The sequence below is a fragment of the Cinclus cinclus genome, chromosome 26 (genome assembly GCF_963662255.1).
Source record: "Cinclus cinclus chromosome 26, bCinCin1.1, whole genome shotgun sequence".
In the NCBI taxonomy this organism is placed as follows: domain Eukaryota; kingdom Metazoa; phylum Chordata; class Aves; order Passeriformes; family Cinclidae; genus Cinclus; species Cinclus cinclus.
This window is the reverse complement of record NC_085071.1, coordinates 4,554,756-4,574,815: the sequence shown is the minus strand read 5'-3', so window position 1 is coordinate 4,574,815 and position 20,060 is coordinate 4,554,756. Positions and strand designations below refer to the sequence as shown.

Sequence of the window (20,060 nt, the reverse complement as noted above, 5' to 3'; positions counted from 1 at the left end):
AGGGGCCGTGGGGAACACCTCCTGCCCACCCCCCTACTCATGCTCAGCCTCTGCCCAGTTCAGCCCAGGTGGAGGCACTGCCCATAGGGCCTCACTGTGCAGTACAGAGAGAATGCTGGAAACACTGCCTGTTGCAATCCCCTCATGGAGCATGGTAAAGGCAGGCAGGTGGGCTCAGAGGGGCTTTGCTGCCCTCTACGATCACCCCAGCCACACCTCTGCCACCCAAGCCAACTCGGTCCACTTTCGTCAAAAAAAGAGACCCCTCAGTCCCATCAGCCCCAGCCCAGGCTCCTGCCCTGCCCAGGGCTCAGTGGCTGCTCTGCCGGTGCATCGCGGTGAGCAGCCCCCCGTTATTGTCCCCCCCGTCAGACAAAGGGTGCTGTCCCCAAACACCCACCGAGGGACCGTTCGCGGGTCTCTTTGTTCTCTGGGGAGCTAAGGGCGACAGGGAAGGTCCCACAAGGAATGTCACGGTCAGCTGATATTCGAGAACAGTTGGAACTGCTCTCTGAGTTTCACTTTCTCCTTAACTCTTGAAGTTGCTGTCGCTGCTAGAGCAGGGCTGGGGCTCTGCCGTCCTCGGGGGTCCGACCCTGGCGGTGTCCCCCAGGGAGCCCTTTCACCCCGAGCGCCCCGCACGGGAGGTGCGGGAGCGGAGGGGGAAGGACGCGCCGGGCTGGGGGCTCCTCAGGCTGTGCCAGGGCTCCTGCGGCTTCACGGGGCGTCTCCCGGCCGGTGGAACTCTGCGAGGGCCCCGAGCAGTCTGGAGAACAGAGCTGAAGCCTCTCCGCCTCCCTCCTCCCCACGGGGCAGCCTCCAAAACCAGCCACAGCCCCACTCTGCACCCCCGTTTCCCCCGGTCCCTGCAGCCAGTCCTCCCCCGAGCCCTGCCGGCCCTGCAGTGCAGTGTGATGCTGCTGTGAGGATTTGCTGTAGCAGTGCTGGAGTCCCAGGGACTGCCAGGACTGTCAGGGTTCAGTAGGATCCAGCCCCTTGCTGTGCGGGGGGACAGGGAACAAGGCTGGAAACACTGCCTGCTGCAATCCCTTCCTGGAGCAACACCAATCCCCAGGTGTGGGGTGGGTACCTGAGCCACGACGCACACCAAGCACCACCACACACCCACACCACCAATGAACTTTTATGAAACCTTTCAAAGCATTTATTACTCAAAGAAATGCCAATCTGTTAACCGGGAAGCTGAAGGTCACTGGGGGCTTTCCTGTTCCTGCACTGGGAAGGCACAAATCAGGCTCCTTGGAAGGAAGGAAGGAAATGTGTTTCTGGTGGTGGTCATCAGTCCTTCTTCTGGACTGCACAGCATGAGCTGCTGCTCAGACCGTCGGCCTTTACGTCATCCCCTGTAAAGACAGGAGTGTCATGTCCCAGAAGCATCAAGGCTGCCTGCAAATAGACAAGCACGAGGCAGGGACAGCCAGCATTGTCTCTCCACCAAGGGTCTCCTCAGTCTGTGCCGGTGCCGTGGCCTGCAGTGAGCTCTGCTCCCTGAGCACATCTAACCCCCTTCTGCTCCCGCTTTCTGCCTCTGACCAGTGCTGCCAGTGGTCACAGGAGTTCTTGCCACAGAGCACACACCTGCATGCACAGCCCCTGAAGCCCTCAGCCTTGACCCCTACCCCAGCAGGTCCTGGCTCTTGCCACCATATTGGGATTGATCCCTTTCCCCACAGTTTGAGCACATTCAGACCAGGGAGGACTTAAAGGGTTGGTTGGGCTTCAGAGTAAGCACAGGGTAAGCCCCATGTTCCCTCCCAGCACAGCCCAGCTCTCCTGCCCTCCCCACTCACCAGTACGGAATAACAGACCATAGGAATTCATAATGAAGACCACATTCTTATTCTTTGCTGCTGCTGCAGGGAGGACAGAGCAGTGTTAGGGTGCTCTCTGTGACCCACATCTCCCCCTGCCACCAGCACCAGAAGTGGCCACCCCAAAAGCACCCAGGCACCAGAGTGGGGAGCAAGGGCTGGGGGTGCAGGTGTGGGAACACCCCATGGGCAGCAGGAGAGGAGCAGTGTGCAGGGCTGCAGCAGCAGCGACAGCCAGAATTCCAGGCACTGTCAGTGCTGCCCCTTCCCTGTCAGCAGCACCACCAGCGAAGCCCAGCACAGCTCATCCCGTTCCAATCTCTCACCTACAATTGCAGCTCCTACGATGACTCCCGCAAGGAATGCAGCGGCCAATGGAAGAAAGGCTAAGAAGGAAAATGATAGAAGAGAAGGACTGTGGGCACTAAAGCTCCTCTCGGCTGGAGCCCAGTGCCCTGAGCCAGGCAGGGCTGGGGCCCGGTGGCAGCAGCAACTCTCCCAACCCCACCCTCCTTCAGCCCTTCAGTGTCCAGGAGCAGAGGGGAGAAAGGGTGAACTCTAGAGTCCCCGAGCTCCCCCCAATGTGTCCCACTGCAGGTCCCGTGTCCCCGACCCCCCGAACCACCCAACTTACGCATCGTGGGCTGGGAGGGAGTGAGAGCTGTGAAGAGTCTGCTGTAGGTCTGGTCCCTTGGGAAGCAAGAACAAGGCAGGCAGGTGGGCTCAGCGGGGCTTTGCTGCCCTCCATGATCACCCCCAGCCACCCCTCTCCCACCCAAGACACCCTGGACCCCTCCCTTACAAGAAATATCTCTCAGCTGCAGCCCAGGCTCCTACCCTGCCCAGGGCTCAGTGGCTGCTCTGCCGGTGCATCGAGGTGAGCAGCCCCCCGTTATTGTCCCCCCCGTCAGACAAAGGGTGCTGTCCCCAAATACCCACCGTGGGACAGCTCGTGGGTCTCTTTGTTCTCTGACGGGCCAAGGGCGGATGGAACGATCCCGCTAGAGAGGCGGGGTCAGATGATTTCTGAGAAATTGTGGTACTGCTCTCTGAGTTTCACTTTCTCCTTAACTCTTGAAGTTGCTGTCGCTGCTAGAGCAGGGCTGGGGCTCTGCCGTCCTCGGGGGTCCGACCCTGGCGGTGTCCCCCAGGGAGCCCTTTCACCCCGAGCGCCCCGCACGGGAGGTGCGGGAGCGGAGGGGGAAGGACGCGCCGGGCTGGGGGCTCCTCAGGCTGTGCCAGGGCTCCTGCGGCTTCACGGGGCGTCTCCCGGCCGGTGGAACTCTGCGAGGGCCCCGAGCAGTCTGGAGAACAGAGCTGAAGCCTCTCCGCCTCCCTCCTCCCCACGGGGCAGCCTCCAAAACCAGCCACAGCCCCACTCTGCACCCCCGTTTCCCCAGTCCCGGCACTCATAGCTCAGCCCGAGCCCGCTCAGGGCAGCACGGCGGCAGCGGCGAGGGGCAGCGGGTGCCGTATCTTATGCGCCGCTGCAGCTGGTTGAAGGGGACCAAATCCAGTTGCAAGTTGATCTGGTTCCTTTTTACCAGCCCCAGGGACGCATCGTCTCTGCGGAGGATCCCTCTGGACGGTGCTGGCCATGGGGTCTACCGGCGTGCGGGTGCCAGCCCAAAAATACATACTTCTTAACATTCCATAACGCCGGCCGGCTCCATATGGGCATATGAAGAAGTATGTAGGGTTGGGAGGGAGAGGCGGGCGCCGCGGGGCTGGGGGCACAGGGCTATTCCTCTCTCTGCCGTGTCCTCCAGCTCCAGTGAGATCTTGGAAGGAGCCAGAGGCCATGGTGAAACCCGACACTGGTCAGGGGCTTTGGGGAGCACCTCCTGCTCACCCCCACTCCCATCTTCAGCGTCTCCCCAGTACATCCCAGGCAGAGGCACTGCACACATGGGCCCTGTGTCCATAGCCACTCCAGAGCTCCTCGTGCCTGGAGCCGTGGCCAACCAATGTGTGCCTTGGACCCAGAGCCATTTGCCTGCTACAGATTGCTCAGAGTGGTGTTTTGGGGGGATTGTTTCCTCTTTGTGGATGATGGGATGCTCCAGGATGCATCTGAGGCTTAGTGGTTTGGGCTGTGGGGGCACCTGGGGAGCTGCACCTGTGAGCAGATGGGGGCACAGCCAAGGGCTGCATCCTGTGAGCCCACATGGGCCAGCACGGATGGATGGCACAGGGGTGTGCCCGTGCTTGGAGCCACTTCCACAGGGAAAATCCCCCTCAGGCCTGCCTCTTGGCTTGGCAGGGGTCCCCCCTGCTGCTGCTGCTGCTGCACTGTGTCAGGATGCACCAACTCCTTCCCCTGCCCCCCTACACCCCCACAGAACCCCTAACTCTGCATCTCCACATCTGTCCATGTGCCAGAGCAGTGGCTCAGGCTGGTGCACACAGAGCCAGCATAGGGGGACATCCACATCCCACATCCCCGTGCCCCTGCCCACCTCATTTGCAGGGCCCAGACACGGGAGTCTGAGCATTGTCACCCCCTCCCCACACAGCAGCTCAAGACAGGGAATTCTTGAGGTGCCTTTGTCCATTGCAGGAGTGGCATTCAGCTGAGAGCTCAGAGGCTTGAGATCTTAAGGGGATTGTGGGGTGCTTCCTGTCCCCAACACAGTTTGGCCACGGCACTGTGAGAGAAGGGACACACCTTGACTTCAGTGACCTTCCCAGCCCTAAATCTGCAGCTGGAATGGGACAATGGCAGGTACAGGGAGTGTTCCTGGGTTCCCAGGGCTGCCCCCTCTCAGGACAGGGGAGTGAGGGGTGCATGGGGGTCCAGTTGTGGGCAGAAGGGGCTGGCCAGACACGGCGGGGTCGTGACTCAGCACCGGGAGCTGTGGCCACACATGCCACAGCTCCCTGCAAGGAGTCCCAAGTACAGCCTCATGTCACCAGCCCAGCTCACAGCCCCCACAGGCAGCAGAGTCACTGCTCTGTGGCCCCCCGAGACACCAACCATTGCTGGTGAGTACAGAATGACACAACCACGGTCCCCCCTGGATGCTCTGCCAGCGCCCCAGGAGCTCCTGCATGGCTGCTCCCCAGGGATCTGGCCATGAGGATCCCAGACACAGCTCCCAGGACCCAGGACAAGGCCCCAGCTCTGCAGGAATCATGGGGTACAGCGTGTCTGGCCGGACCAGCACCCCTGCCCCACCCAAATCAAACTGAGTGGATGACCTGAGCCCAAGGCTGCAGAGCTGCACCCACTTAACTCCTCAGACGCTGCCAGCCCTGCAGTGCAGTGTGATGCTGCTGTGAGGATTTGCTGTAGCAACACTGGGGTCCCAGGGACTGCCAGGACTGTCAGGGCTCAGTGGGAGCCAAAAGCTCATGGCTCTACCCACCCTGAAATCGCAAAGCCAGGGCACAGCGTCCAGGCTCTCACATCGCAGCTGAGTTCATCTCCAGTCACCTCGGCTGACCTTGGGCAGCCTCCCAGGACTGGATATTAGAGATGCCTCAGCCCAAATGGCCCACACAGCCCTACCCCATAGCTCGGTCCCCACAGCCCTCGGTCGGGCTCTCCCAGTGACCTTGGAGAGCTGCGCCCAGCTCCACGGGATGTTCGCTGCATCCAGAGCACCTCGTGTTCCCCAGCTCCAGCCTAGGCCACCCCTGCCTGTTCCCACCACCCTTCCTTGCCCCTGCCCTGTTCCACAGCCCGGCTCTACCCCACTGCCCTCTCTGTGCCCAGACATTCGCAGTCATCACCACCAATCCCCCCGCAGCCCTGGGCGTGCCCCCACGACCGAAGGCATCCCTGAGTCCTCCCCAGCCCCAGCGCTGCCTTTGGCAGCTGTAGACCCCGAGCCAAAACCCACCAGGGAGCTGTGACCTGGGGCAACCCCTCTTCCACGAATTCTCCATGCCCGCAGAGAGGCTGTGAGTCCCCGGCCAGGGCAGTCCGCGTGTTCTGCACCTTGCCCGAGAACAGCTCCCTGCTCGGGCACGGTGTTTTGTGGTCACCTGGCTTTGCAGGGGGAGGCGGAGAAGCCGGGGGGCTGCCGGGGCCGGCCGTAGTGGCACCCACGCGCCCGCAGGCACCCAACAATCCCAGCTTGGCTATAAAAGGAAGAGTCTTCTTTTTTTTTTTTTTTTTCCCGGCTCCGCCAGCGCCGCGTCCCTGGCCGAGCTCTGCAGCCGCTGCCCCGCAAGGGCCTTTCCAAGTTTTCCCATCCAGCGCTGCCCCCCCAGCCGGCTTCCCCCGGCTCATCCATCCCCGACAAACCCACTGCAGCAGCTGCTGAGTGACTTATAAAATACCAAGAGGCCCAGCAAGGAGGAGGGAGGTGGATGCAAGGGGAGCGTTGGCACAGGGCGCTTGTGGGGGCACCCCGGCTCCCGTCCTGCCATCCCTTCGCCCGTGGCACTGCCCGTGTCGGGGCGGTGGGCTCCTGACCCTGGTGCACCCGGCAGTGGTGGTGAGCACTTCCCTCCGTGCGAGTCCAAAATGCGATGCCGAGGTGCCCAGAAGTTGGGTTTCCCTTCCCACCCTATCTCACAGCCCTGGGGTGTCCCCACTTTGCACCTCGGCTCCCTGGGGAGGGGGCGGCCGGCCCCGGTGCAGGGGGACACCCGCGGGCAGAAGGGCCGGGTGCTGCCCGCAGGGCAGAGCACTCACCACCCAGGACTCCTCTGCAGCCGGGACCTGCCGGGGGAGCCCCATTGTCCCCTCAGCCACAGAGAGATTTGCTGCTGCCCCCCACTCCTCCGCTCCACCCGGGCTGGCCCCAAGCAGGGGGGTGCCTCGACCCCCTCCCGCCCACGCCGAGCCGCTGCCGGCTCCCAGCAGCACTAGCATCCCCGGCCCCGCCGAGCTCAGCACCGGCCGGGCTCGCTGAAGGTTAAACCTTGGCGGCGGGGAAAGCCCCGCTGCCCCCCGCAGACCCCGCACCTCCCACCCGCAAGGCCACTCACGGTCCTGGAGGTGACAGCGGCCGCAGCAGGCTGGGCTGGCGGCAGCGAGCTGCGGTGACACCCGGCACGGGCACGCTGCTTCCTCGCTCGCCTTGACTTTGCCACAGGACTCCTCCGGCTCGTCCGCAGGAGCTTGCAGCATCCTCCGGTTCAGCGGGAGAAGTTCCTCGCCAGGGAGGGAGGGAGGAGGGAGGGATTTAAGGCAGACCCTGCCTGGGATGCAGCATCTACGGGTGCACTTGAAGATCCCTCTCTCGCTGGGTACCCCGAATCTCCCTCCTCGCTCGCCCCATTTTGGTCTCGGTGCCCCGGCACATGTGCCCAATTCTGGGGATGCTGTGTGGGTGATCTCTGCTGAGAAACCCTCTCCCTACCGGACCGAGGCTGCTCGGGCTGCCACCAGCACGCAGACAGCCGGCCAGCTCTGCCACCTTCCCCACGTCCCCTGGGTGCCCGGAGAGGCTCCCAAAGCCATGTCGTGGGGGGCGCCGGCATACACCACTGGGCCCAGGGCAGCTCGAGGGCAAAACAGAGCTCATGGAGTGCACAGAAGGGTAAAACCTGTCACCATCTCAGCCACAGGAGATCCCCGTGGCCAGGGGATACGCTTGGGGTGTCCCCAGCACCCACGGGGCGGCTGTTCCAGCATTCCCAGCAGCCAAATCCGGGGGTGCAGGGCTGCTCTGCCCACCCAGAGCCCCGCCGGTCCTACCTGCGGAAAGCTGGCAGGGCGAGGGAGAGCCCCTGCCCGGGGCAGGATGCTGGGAGACACCTTAGTGTGATTCCCAAAGGGAAAAGCCAGGACCAGCAGCGTGGCAACCCTCCCGCGGCAGTCCCGGCGGCTCCCCTGCCTGCCACGACATCCTCCCCACCCCGGGTGCGCTCTGTTTGCCTGCTATTTTTGGCAGCCTCCTAAGAGCTCCTCTCAGGCTATTAATAATGAGAGTGAGAAATTCGTTTGGCCTCTCCTATATAAGGAAAGGTAGAGGCTTAGAGGCAGCTAAATATACTGGCGCGTGCGGGAGCGAGCGGGGAACCTTTGGCACCGCGTGTGGAAAAGAGATTGTTTGAACAATGGAAAGACGGACTCACTCGGCGCAGGGGCCCCGTGTGGACCGACGGGAGGACGGAGCGATGGACAGAGGGTGGCGGTGCCCGGAGGCCTCCACCGCAGCACCTTCATCGCCCCCGATGCCCCTCGGGGCTCTGCCTCAGCAGGAGGAGCAGCGGGAGAGAGGAGGCAGGAGCAGGGATGCTCTGCAAACTCCCGCAGCGAGCCAGCCGCGCTCGCCCCAAAATGCCTGTAACAACTCCCACTGGGCCAGCAGCGATCCGGGAGTGACGCTGGGTCTGTGCCCGGTCAGGAGGGATGTGAGGGGTGCTGGTGGCGGACAGCAGGTGGGCTGTGGTGGGGCGACCAGTTGCCACTGGGACATGGCCGGCACAGGTCGGTTCTCTAGCTGAGCCCTCTGCGAATCCCGGCGTCTCTCCGGGCCGTGACCAACGCTCCTGTCCGGCTCTGGAACAGCCCCTGGAGCATCTCCTGCAGGCGGAGCCGCTGCAGGGTGCCAGCAATGCCACGATGTGTCCCCAGCTCCCAGGGAGCCACCAGCACCCCTGCAGTGTGCCCACACCCTCGGCACAGGGATAATTTAAGGAGCACATCGTTTCTGTAACTGTGTCCCTCCAGTGGCTACGGGGGAGCCGGGCGAGGTGCGGGAGCTCCTGTCAGTGCCGAGGACGGGGAGAGCCCGGCTGGAAGAAGGAAAGCAGCAGCAATCCAGGGAATCCTAATGACAGGAAGGCGCTGGGGAGCAGCGCCAAATCCACACGGTCGGAGCAAGGACAGCACATGCAGCAGGATGAGTACAAAGAGAGGAAAATCGTGCTCCTCTGGCTCCAGAAGTAGCCTTTTGTTTTCTTTCTTTATTTATTTATTTTAACTCTTCGTTGCCTCGGGTGCTGCTTAGGGAGGCACAAGTGGTGTAGCTGCGACTGCAACCCCGATCTCCCCGGCTCCGTCACGGTCTTGGCATCGGTGCCTGTGGCCAAATCCCTGCACCCGCATCCCCCGGGGACTGCGGGGCTTCCCCGGGCTGCCGAACCACCAAAACACCGGGACAACCGTGCCGGGCAGAGACCTCGAGCTGCTGCCTTGGTCACTGTCACAGCTGCCTCAGTTTCTTGAGCTGTGAAATTCCAGCAATAAAACCCATTTCATAGACTTCGAGCCTGGGGCTGCTCTGAGGCTCCAGCCCAGGCCCTGATCCTTCCCTAGGGATGTGACACACACCAAAAACTGCTGGAGGCAGGAGCAGCTCTTTGCCCTCAGGGCAGTGAGAAACCTCATTCTTCTCTTTCGCTGCTGCCCCGGGGCCCCGTAACTTGTGCTGCAAGTGTCCTCCACCCACCAAGCCGAGCCCGCAGCTGGGGAGCTCAGCAGATTTGGCTTCCTCTGTCCTTAAGTGACATTGAGGGAAGCGAACTCTGAGGGCTCCAGCCCATCCCATGGACCAGGTGAACTCTGCATGGACAGAAGGGCAACTCCGAAGGTAAAATCTCCTCCCCTCTCCGAAAAATATCTGTGTCCCAGAGTGCCATTGGGTCCCTCTTGGCTGCCATGGTGCTAAATTGCGTTTCCCAAACAGCGAGAGCTGGCTTGGCCACAGTCATCTCCTTCAAAGACTCCACTAATTAATAAATGTTCCTGTTCTGCATGAGGAGGCGCTGCTATTCAGGTGTGGGGCAGCTGTTATTTTGCTTTCCTGTGAAATCAAGTCTTTGGTGAGAACTGTCCCACAGCTGAAACTGGAGAAAGAAGCAAGACACCTTTTCATTTGCAAGAAACATTTTGTTAAAAAAAAAGACTTTTAGTCTTGACCCGAGTAAAACTGGAATCATCAAACATCATTAACCAAAGTGCAGACAGGTTGGGCACACCTAGCTATGCAGCAGGATGCAGAAAATATTTAAGAGCAAACTATTTCAAAACTGAAACTTGCCTCAAACATCTTCACCAGCACTTTGATATGTTAAAGGAAGAAAAACTGAGTGAAGGTGCTGGTTCATCTGACAGATGTCTCAGCCTTTAACTTCCACACATGGGCAACTTGTAGCCAGTGTCTAATTGTGAAATCATAAAGCATAGCAATGCAGAAACCTTCCTGAGCAAGGTCAGGCTCACAGCACTTGGGTAACAAAATTAGTGACACTGCAGGAGGAGGAGAGCAGGGAAAGGGATTCCAAAAGCCCAGTGAGGCTCTGTGCACACACCTGGGGAGGGCTGTGCTCCTGGGCCACTACAGCAGACAGCCCACCCTGCTCCTACTTTGGGCCAGAAGTTCTCACCTTCATTCTGGGGGTTGTCTCTTCACCTCTGTCAGCCCCACACGTCCTTGTGCCCCCCCAAAGCTGGGGTGCAGAGCTGCCTGTGCCCATTCCTGAAGGCTTGGTGGCACTCAGGGTTAACACATGGAGGGGGAAGAGGCTGCACAGCCAGGGAATACTAAAATGGGAGCTAGGAATCTAATGTGAGCTTATGCTGTGCTGTCACAAACCAGAGATGGACTCAGAGATGGCACTCAGAGATGGCAACTGACTACAAGCCACTGGGCAGTGAAGGCCAAAGCCCTCTCCAAAGCCCAACCTTGGGTTAGGGTGTAGCCCCTCAGTACAGCACCTCCACCTGAACGGCTGTGACCCCACAGTGAAACACAGCAATGAAGGAAACAACTGCAGCTGAACAAAAGCGTTGGAGGTAACAGCTGCATGGACTGTAATTGCCTCTCCTGTAACAAGCAGCCAGGCTTACTGGAAAGCCCACCCTGTGTCTACTGAGAAGGGCACTGACCCTTGCAGCAACCAATGCCCAGTGGCTGAACCCCCATCTGCTGCTGGGGGCCCTCCCTGGGATGGGCAGGAGCAAGGGGCTCAAAAAGCACAAGCCCTAAGGACCAGAACCAGGTAGAGCCAACAGCTCCCCTCTCCCAGCACAAAGTGCTCCCAGGTGCAGCTTCAGGATCACACCTGTTCAATCCCTGCAGCTCCAAACCTTCCTACTCCCACAGTTCGTTCACTTACATCCAAATGAAGGGACATGCAGAGGGCGGTGTCACCCAAGAGTTAAGTGTGAGACCATGGGACAGCCAGGGCTGGGCTGTGCCCTCTGAGGAGCATCCTGGGGTCAGCCCTCCCTGTGTGTGGTCCTGGGCGGGTTTTGAGGGAAGAAGCCCTGGGGAGAAGGGTGCAGGAGCCTCCAGGAAGGGGAAGCCTGAGCCAAGCTCCAATTGTGTGCCAGACAGAGGGTGGCCTGTGCTGTGACGCCAACAAATGCCGTGACCTCAGCACTGGAAGAGCTGCAGGCTCCAGTGCTGGGCCTGAGGAACAGCTGATTGCCCAAAAAATAAATTCAGCAGCAGCCACGAATACATTCAGTGAGGGAACATCCCCTCACATTCAATAGTGTTTAATCTTCATCTAGCTCAACACAAATCAGTAGTGCAGCAATATAAATACAACTGAGGAACTTAAAAGCCTTTTGGCTTTCATAGCTCAATAAGAAGAAGAAAAAAAGACAATGAAACCAGTTTCCAGTTTTTAAATTAAACACAAAGGCAATGAACTGCCCACCCATCCCCAGAGAAGCAGCGGCATCCTTCATGCCAGCACGAGGCTGAGTTCTGCCCGAGGACAGGGTGCAACTCATGACAGCAGCACAGTGAAGTGGGAATGGGAAAGGACCCCCCCCTCAACCAGCCCTTGGGCTCAGGCAGCAGGGACACAGTGACACGCTGTGCCACGTGCTGCTGGCACTGCCCACTGCCCTCGGGTACCCAGAGTTCTCTTTCCCACCATGGCTCTGCAGCCCCAACCACACAAGTGAGCTGCCAGCCTGAGGGAGCAGCCAGCTGGGGACTGCAGACACCAATCCCCATTACCTGGGATGTGCAAATTTTAAGGGGGGAAAATAAATCCAAACCAGAAAACCACAGTACATAGTGTTCCATAACTGAGATATGGTTAACATCCAGCCTCATGGACGGCCTGGTGACCAACAGAAGGTGCTGGGGCCACGGAACATGTCACAGCTTTGGAATGAAACCAGACGTTGGATGCAGGTACCAAAGCTGGGTGTGTGTGTCCCCAGCTCTGATACCCAGCAGGACTTTGCTGCTGGAGGGGGTCTCCCAGCCTGGGCAGTAACCACAGGTCAGCTTTTCACACATGAACAGTCACCAAGTCTCCAACACTCCCTATGAGAGCAGCTTGACAGCGATTTAGAACAGCCACAAACCCCTCTCCTACCTGCAAACTGCCAGAGTGTGACCACAGTGTTTACATTCCCCCTCCTCTACACTCCAACAGCAGCCAAGTGCATATGAAGGGACAAGTCTACATTAAAATAGTGCTTAAACCATTAGGGAAGGTGGGAGTAAAGAAGAAAATCGTTGGACAGCACAAGGAGCTTGTGGTAGGCTACGGGAGCCTGAAGGGAGCTCAGAGCACAGCTCAAGGACTTGACCTTCCTTCTCCAGGGAGCCTCGAGGCAAGTGAGCTGGAAGTCCACAGGTACTCCCTCCACTGCCATCTGAGGTGGCTTAGGAGGGCCCTGCACATTCACAGCTGCTCCAAGTGGTTCTGTCCTACCCTCTCCAGATGCCAGCTCTGTCCTTTTCTGACTCTCCTCCTGGGGTTCACAGTTGCCTTCTCCTCCCTTTGATTTCCCTTGAAGTTCAAATTCAAGTACAACCAGTTTTAGCTGAATGCAAAGAAACCCACAAAACCGAAGTTATTTTCTGTGAAACAAGTTAGCAGCTAGTCAAAGTGGCCTCCAAAGGCCCTGGTAGGACAGGGATGGGACTGGCCTTCCCTGCTGAGCTCCAGCCAAGGCTGCCCAAGGGAAGCTATAGGATTTCCTCCCTCTGGTTCTTGGGTTTGAGTGTCAGCTGTCCATTGCGCAGGGAGCCGTTCTGGCTGCGGAGCAGTTTCCCTTTTTCCCGGTCAGGCCATGTGAAGATGGCTTCATCACTGTCCAGCTCGGACTCTGAGTGCATCAGGCTCGTGTTGAGGACTTGAGCTTTCTGTCTGCCACCTTGAAGGAGAAACATTCTCAGGTTAGAAATGCTTTTAACACCAGTGAACCACCTCACCTTGCTCCATCCCCTCTAAGTCTCCTTTTCCGATCACATCTAGGAGGCAGCAGAGTCTGACTTTCCCGTGTGTCTCTTATTCCCTCTGATGCTGAAGCCAAAGTGATCCCGCCTCAGACACTCTGGCATGTTAGAGGTCACAACAACACTCCAAGACAGCACAGAGCACAACAAGCAGACAGGAAGGCAGTGATGTGACCAGAAGGGGCTGTAAGTACATGTGGGAGCTATGTCTCCCTGACCTTGCTCGGGGCATTGCCTAGAAAATGCTTGGAGGGCTCATGACCGGAGTAAGAGAATACGCAGGTGTGTGAGGGAAGATCTCTGCCACCTCACTACCCTCTTCCTACTCTCCTCTCTGCAAGGGAAGAGAGATAAATTAGCAGGATGAATTTAGATTAACGCACAAGGACAAGAGAGAGACATTTACTGATATTGTCAGCAGAGAAAATATTTAAATTTAGCTTCTCCTTAATGGAGAAATGCAACATTTTCTCTGTTAGCAGAAAGCTCCCTGGATATATCTAGCAGGGAAAAAGATTTCAGTCAGCAGCCAGCCTCAGAAGCAGCAAGATGAGTTTAGTTACCAGAGAGCAAATGGTGAGGCACATTTAGTACATTTATTGCACAGTGGGTGCCGAGGTGACAGATGGTCAGATTAAAGCAGAGCTGGGTGCTGAGAGAGGGAAACACACCCAGGTTTCCTGCAAGGGTATCTGTGTTTGAGCAGTTGGGACAGCCTGGTCCTCAGAGGAACAGCTGATCAGTCTGTCAGTGCAATGCCCTCCATGCTGCTCTTGGGTACTGCTCACTTTGCTGGAACACCATTAAATGGGATAATACTGGGATGAGTGGTTATTTTCTGCTAGCAAACAAGGATCAGGGACTCTTTTTCCAAGTTAACACATCCCCTTCTCTAAACAAAACCAGGACACACTTTGATAACCAAACACACACTCAGCAGCTGCAGAGCTCCCTGACATTCAGCAGGGTTGTACTTGGCACATCCTTTCCAACATTTCCCTCTTTTCCTGGTCAGTCAGCAGGTGACCATGGCTTGGTTCATGTATCAGATAAGAACACTCCAGCCTGAAATAACTCCCTGATTTTTGCAAAGCACCTGACAAGCACTCTCAGGACAGCAATTCTAGCAGGAAAGTGCTGGCTAAGAACACTGAAGACAAATCCTGCCTTTCTGGAATGGGCCAATGGACCTGTAGCCACATGGAGCACTGAGGAATTCATGGATCTTCCTCTGAAATGCCCCTGATGCATCTTCAGTTCTCTTCTTTCTGTTTATACTTTATTTCCAAGAACAGAGATCCCCTTTTTCCTTGGGAGCAAAGATCCTCCGAACATTTCAACCCCCCATTATTAGTACATTTACCAGAAAATTCAAACTAAACCAAAACACCGGAAAACTAGAGGATGAGCTAAAATGTGAAATTTTCACAGCCTGATGCACACAAAAGCAAGAATAAATAAGCTGATGAACCGGTTGTTTGTGGTAGGCAGTAGCAGAGCAGAAATAAGCCTCAGTCTCTTCAGTACACAAATATTTTCAGGTTGTTTTCAGGTGTTGATCGGTTTAGTGCAATGTTTAGTCCCACTGAATTCCTGCGTTGCTGTAGAGAATGACCAAAGAACTGAATATTGGCAAAAAGGAAACTACCAGAAATCTGGGGAAAACTTTAGAGAAGAAGTTACAGTCAAGACCCAATTTTGGGCCTCCTGAGTCAGGCTGTTCTGCACAGCTTTAATGCATCCACTTTCTACTTCTGAGGTACCAAGTGGAGACGTCAGAATCAGGCCAGTTTCAGTCCTAATTTCCAAACCTAAAAGTTAGATGACTTTACTAAATATCCCATATACAAGCTCTCAGATCTTCTGAGACCCCTCTGTCAGTCCCTACATCATGACTGTTCCACTGTGATGTTAAGTCTACTGAGCAAGAGTCCTCAGTCAGCACTCTGAAGTGCTGAGCTCTTCCCTCTCATATTTTACCTGCTTTGGGATTTGGTTTTAACTCCAGGCTTTCTTGATCCGTTGCATCCAAAATCTTGTATTTGCTTTTTCTTTTGGATTTTCCTTTCCGTCTAAAGGGGAGAAAAAGCAATTAAGAGACAGTCCATTTCCAAAAGAGCCAGAAGACAAACAACTCTGATCTTCAAAGCTAAAGCACTTGCTATTTAGGATTATGTTCACATTACGAAGTGAAACATCAAAATGTTGCTAAGTTGCACATTTGTAGGTTAATCCAAATTTTGCTTCTTAACACAATGCAGAGTTGTGGGACTTGAAACACTTCAGTGAGAAAACCCAACATCTCAAGGCTCAGCAGATGACCTGCTGGGACAATGGGTTTGAATCTTTAACCTCCTGCTGCAGACACTTGGCTGTAAAACCTGGATATATCAAGGGTTTGGTCTCAGTCCCACCTCTTGCAGCAGCAGATCACCATCCATGACAAGATTCCAAAGGCAACCACGATGACAAAAGATGCAATGATCACATACAGCACACTCCACTCTGCAAGCAAAACCCCAGAGAGAAAAATGTTTTGGCACTTCATACAATTGACAGTGCACGTTTTAGGGGACTATTCTTAGGAAAGAAAAGGCAAGGCCTGGCCCTTTGCAGAATTAGAGGGCAGCATTCCCCACTGGCAGCGCCACCAGATCCCCCTGGAAAGCTCAAGATCCAGTGTGTGGATCCAGCATGTGGCAGTTTTCACTGTGTGTTGGTTTATAAAATTTGCTTTCCTGTGGCAGAAAAGCCTCTGTACAGACGTGACAGAAGGCAGCTGTGATTTATACACCCAGAATGGACTCAACTCTCAGTGAGTGCTCACTGGGAAGGTGTGAAGGGGACTCATTCCCCTATCAAACATCATCTGCCCAGAAGGTGAGACAAGGGACTGTGTCCTGGTGTCAGCATCTCATCAGAGCAACTGGGAGACAGCAGGTGCCTGGCACTGTGCCCACCCTGGGTTTCAAACACAGGTTTCTCTGCCAAGGTGCCCACCCTGGGGGGTTCAGAGTTCACATACCACAGTTGCTTTCGCCGTCCCCCATCTGCACCCTGAGGAAATTCTCCATCCAGAACGGGTCACACACGCAGCGCTTGGTGAAGGAGTCACAGCGCCCGTGCTCAGAGCAGTTCAGCTGACAGGCTGGGGGCCAAAACCAGCAAGGTGAACTAAATGACTCACAGGTGAGGCAAAAATGGGACAAAATAGTTCAATACAGCCAACCCCTCCTGCAGGCTCTGACCTGAACGTGGCCCCTCTGTAGCTCATTCATAGCTCAGCCTTAATCACAAGAGCTGAGAAGTGCAAACGTAAGCACCTGGGCCTCATGCCAAACTGAAACATCCCACTTTACCAGCAACATACATTTTGCCTGATAAATCCTCATTTTTGTACACATGTTATGGAATTTGTGCATTTGTCAAGTAAATGTTTTTAAACAAAGTTTTTATTTTCCAATTCAAACCCTGCCTGTGAGACAGACAAGAAACAAACAGATCCTTTGGAGGGACCAAACAGAACTGAAAAATGGCTTCTGAAGGTTGAAAAATGGTAAGATCAGCAAGTAATGATTATAATTACTTCACACAATTCTAGTTTCAAATCTTTAACTGATCAGCAAATGATCCTCACAGGATGGATCTCATAAAAGAAAAACAGTGTTAATGTACAGATGTAAAATAATGATAGAAGGGGAACATTTCCTGCAGAATGATGTTTGTGCTGCACAGGAAACGAGTGGATTCACAGCTACCAAGATGTGCAGTTCATCGTTTTCAGGATGACACTAATTTCAGAGGCTGCAGTCCATTACCATTGTATTTTAGTTTCATAAGTATCAATCTGCTTTTAGTTTTGTAAGCTCTTATCTTCACAGCAACACTGCAAGTAATTATTTATAAGAAGTTGAATAGTGAATAGACGGAATAAATTGGTAAATAAGTGATCAGCAAATAGTCTAATAGACTTAATTTTCTGTTTCCCATTTATTAACATGAAAGCTCCTGCAGTGAGTGTAAGTGTGTGGGCGCATGGGTGTTTTTAGCAGCCTTATTCTGTCAAGCAGCTGAAAAGAAGGTAAAAGATGTTCAGTCTGTCCCAAGACTCTCACTTACTGACTGTGTTAATCTCCAGTGCCCTGAAGATGAGGAAGTCTGACTGCTGTTTCCGCAGCTCGTTCTTCAGTGTCCAGGCCACCTCTCGTCCTTTGAATATCTGATGGGGAGGCTGGTTCTGCACAAAGAACACCATCTTCGTGCTGGAAGAAAGGCAAGAATTATTATCTGCTGCTTCTCCAAACATCAGGTGGAGAGCCACATTCTCCAGTCTGTCATTAGCAGGGCTTACTCAGAATCCCAAATTTATCTGAAGACCAGACTTCTGGCTCTGTTTGAAAGCGATAATGGCAGACCTGATCCTACAGTAGAAAACCCTTTGGGATATTTGATCCATTCATGTTTTCCAAGCTAGAGCTGGACTGCTCTTGAATTTGCACATCAAGCAGATCTTTGCATATTCATGCCAAGCATGAAATCCCCAAACATTACAGTACTGCTGTTTTATATTCTCCTCCCTTCCTCCTTGTGGACTTTACTACACCTGGAACTTGAGGGTCCATCTACCTGCTCAGCATAGAGCTCCAGCACCAGACAGTGGAAGTTTACAGTCTTTTTCAGAGTTGAGTTTGAATGCACCAAAAACAACCCAGGTGTGAAGGATTCTGTATTCTGCAGCTTTTACTGTATTAACTCTATGATAGAAGAACTTGTTCCTCATGGCTTGCTCACCTTGTAGAACCCTGTGGATCCTTTAGACAAACAAAAGGATGCATGAACGTTTGGGATTTATTGTCACTAGTGAGCTTATGAGTCAATGGGATATCAGTGAAACCCTCAGAGTATGTGAAAAAGAATAAGCCAGCAGAAGAAAAAGCTCTTTTTTCAACAGCATAAGTTACTTTGATAGTGGAAGCAAAAATGGAATCTTAAAGCCATCTGTCAGGAAACAATCTCTGCTCCTTTACAACACTTCCCACTCTTTTGTCTGCTTGAACATATAAACAGATGAAGCATTAATGACAAGAATCCCCTGCTTGCCTTACTCAGGGGTAACTGGCTTGCTCATGCATGGCAGAGACAGAGAGCTAATGTTACAACAGGAAGTGCTGGCTCCTCTGTTCTCAGCTCTCTAGGTTTGCATGGACAATGAATTCTGATTTTCCTGTTACAGCAGGCCACGTGGACATGAAGAAATCGATACATCAGAGCACTCAGGGAAGTGTAAAGTAACAGCAGATTTATTGCTGACTTGCTGCAGGACTTTAAGCATGTCCCTTAAATCTTCTTCAGTGCTTTAGGTACTTTAAACCTACTCCCCTTTCAATAAAAACTAAGTACAATATTGCATTTATTTCAACAGATTACCACTCATGTCTTGTTACCACTCTACAGGCAGGCAACACCACCCTGACCTCCTGCCCTGCTCAGCAGCCAACTTCTGTGTGTTTAGGAGAAATGCAGTTTTCTGTAAGCCAACTAGGAATCAAAATTAAGCTTTTCTATCTCTTCAAACAGAAATTACATTGGCTTTCAGCATTTTTTCATACACTAATTTGAAGCAGCTGTGTAGGCAATAAAGTTACTGCAGAATTAGTAGAAGGTGTCCCTGCCTGTGGTTGTGTGGTTAGAACTGGATGATCCTTAAGGTCCCTTAATCACCCAAACCAGTCTGGGATTGTATGAACTACTAGTTTGGCATGAAGGTGAGGAGGATTGTTACACACCCTGGTGTGGTGTTTCAGCAAACTCCTGCACCAATCCCCATTACTCCTCCAGTTACAGATCACAGCTGCAGAACATCCCTTCACACAGCCTCCACAATTTTCAAAAAACAAATCAGATTTGTTCTTATTTTACAGGTTTGAGGTGAAAAGACATTAGCAGCAGCAGTTTTCAAGGGCAATGCACCATCTCCAGAGGGGAAATATACTCAAGACTTGCTTGGCAACTCTGATCTGAGCAGGAATATCAATGTTAAGCAACGAATCCACATGTTCTGGTGACCCAATCTGCTTTCCAAGAGGCCTTGATTTTCCAAACCCTCAAGTAATTCCTTGCTGAGTGCCCTCCCAGGTGAATCCCACCTTTGTTCAGTGTATGGCTGGATCTTCTGCACGGTGATGTCTGAGTCCAGGACCCCCAGCAGCACCCCGATCTGCCTGATGAACATCCCCTTCTGCCTCTCTGTCAGCTGGCTCACGTTCACATCCAGAATTATCTCCACAAGGTTATTTTTCCTAGGATCTAGAGAGAATGTAGAGGTTCTGTTTAGCAGCATGGGCACAAGGCAGGTTTTTAGCTATCTTTCCAGGATGTTTCTGATATAAACACAGAACTACAGTGTGGCACTGTGGGAAGAGACACAAATATGACTTGCACAGGTAACAGAAGCAGTAAGAGTCAGCCCTCAAAAACCACAGGAAAATACAACCATATCCCCCAAAACCTTTGACATTCACACTTCCAAACTGGAGTAGGTGATACATTTTAATCCCAGTATACTGCATCCAGAAGGCTGCAGGCAAATGTGGTACAGCACAAAACCCAGACTCACCAGGTTTGACCTCCACTGTGGTCCTTTCCATATCACTCTCTCCTTTGGCATCTGTTACTCTGAGGTGAAATGTGTAGGTCCCTTCTACCAGATTGGACAGGAGGAGGACAGGATGATGGTCTGAATTATTTAAGACTTCCTGGAAGGCAGAATAAAGTAAGTATGAGGAAAATTATCAAAGTAGCACCACGTATCATCACATTTCAGGATATGACAGAGTTAACATCCTAACAATGAGCTTTGTATTTCCTCAAGAGCTGTCAACACTACCTTGCACTGATTTTTGTGATCCTTTACGAAAGAAAGCTCACCCCAGCTGCAGGGCTTCCCTCGTCCCGGGTCCACAAGTAGCTGACAATCCCCTTATCATCAGAGGACTTCGATCCATCCAGCTCTGCTGTGTTTGTGGGCAAGGTGATGACAACATTACCAGCAATCTTTGCAATGGGTGGCTTGTTTATCTCTAAATAAATAGAGAGAAAGCACTTGGAAAAAATC

The 20,060-nt window shown here is 54.0% G+C and overlaps 1 protein-coding gene and 1 long non-coding RNA gene across 4 annotated transcripts in view; both read right to left on the bottom strand.

Moving 5' to 3' along the window:
* Positions 1-1,187: 1,187 nt before the first annotated feature.
* On the bottom strand, positions 1,188-2,797 carry LOC134053920 (uncharacterized). The gene is made up of 5 exons (XR_009933980.1): positions 2,772-2,797; positions 2,467-2,522; positions 2,159-2,218; positions 1,812-1,874; positions 1,188-1,364 (listed from the first exon to the last, which is right to left on the bottom strand). It is a non-coding gene; the product is annotated as an uncharacterized LOC134053920 (long non-coding RNA).
* Positions 2,798-11,198: 8,401 nt separating this feature from the next.
* The window catches only part of KIAA0319L (KIAA0319 like), a 29,851-nt gene continuing 20,989 nt past the window's right edge, over positions 11,199-20,060 (bottom strand). For all 3 annotated transcript variants that reach the window (XM_062508847.1, XM_062508846.1, XM_062508848.1), the window contains 8 exons: positions 19,874-20,025; positions 19,563-19,701; positions 19,093-19,252; positions 17,066-17,208; positions 15,972-16,094; positions 15,361-15,451; positions 14,927-15,018; positions 11,199-12,864 (listed from right to left, as the gene is read on the bottom strand). In XM_062508847.1, the coding sequence (XP_062364831.1) occupies positions 12,677-12,864; positions 14,927-15,018; positions 15,361-15,451; positions 15,972-16,094; positions 17,066-17,208; positions 19,093-19,252; positions 19,563-19,701; positions 19,874-20,025 (1,088 nt within the window). In that variant the 3' untranslated portion in view covers positions 11,199-12,676. The remainder of the gene's footprint in view (positions 12,865-14,926; positions 15,019-15,360; positions 15,452-15,971; positions 16,095-17,065; positions 17,209-19,092; positions 19,253-19,562; positions 19,702-19,873; positions 20,026-20,060) is intronic.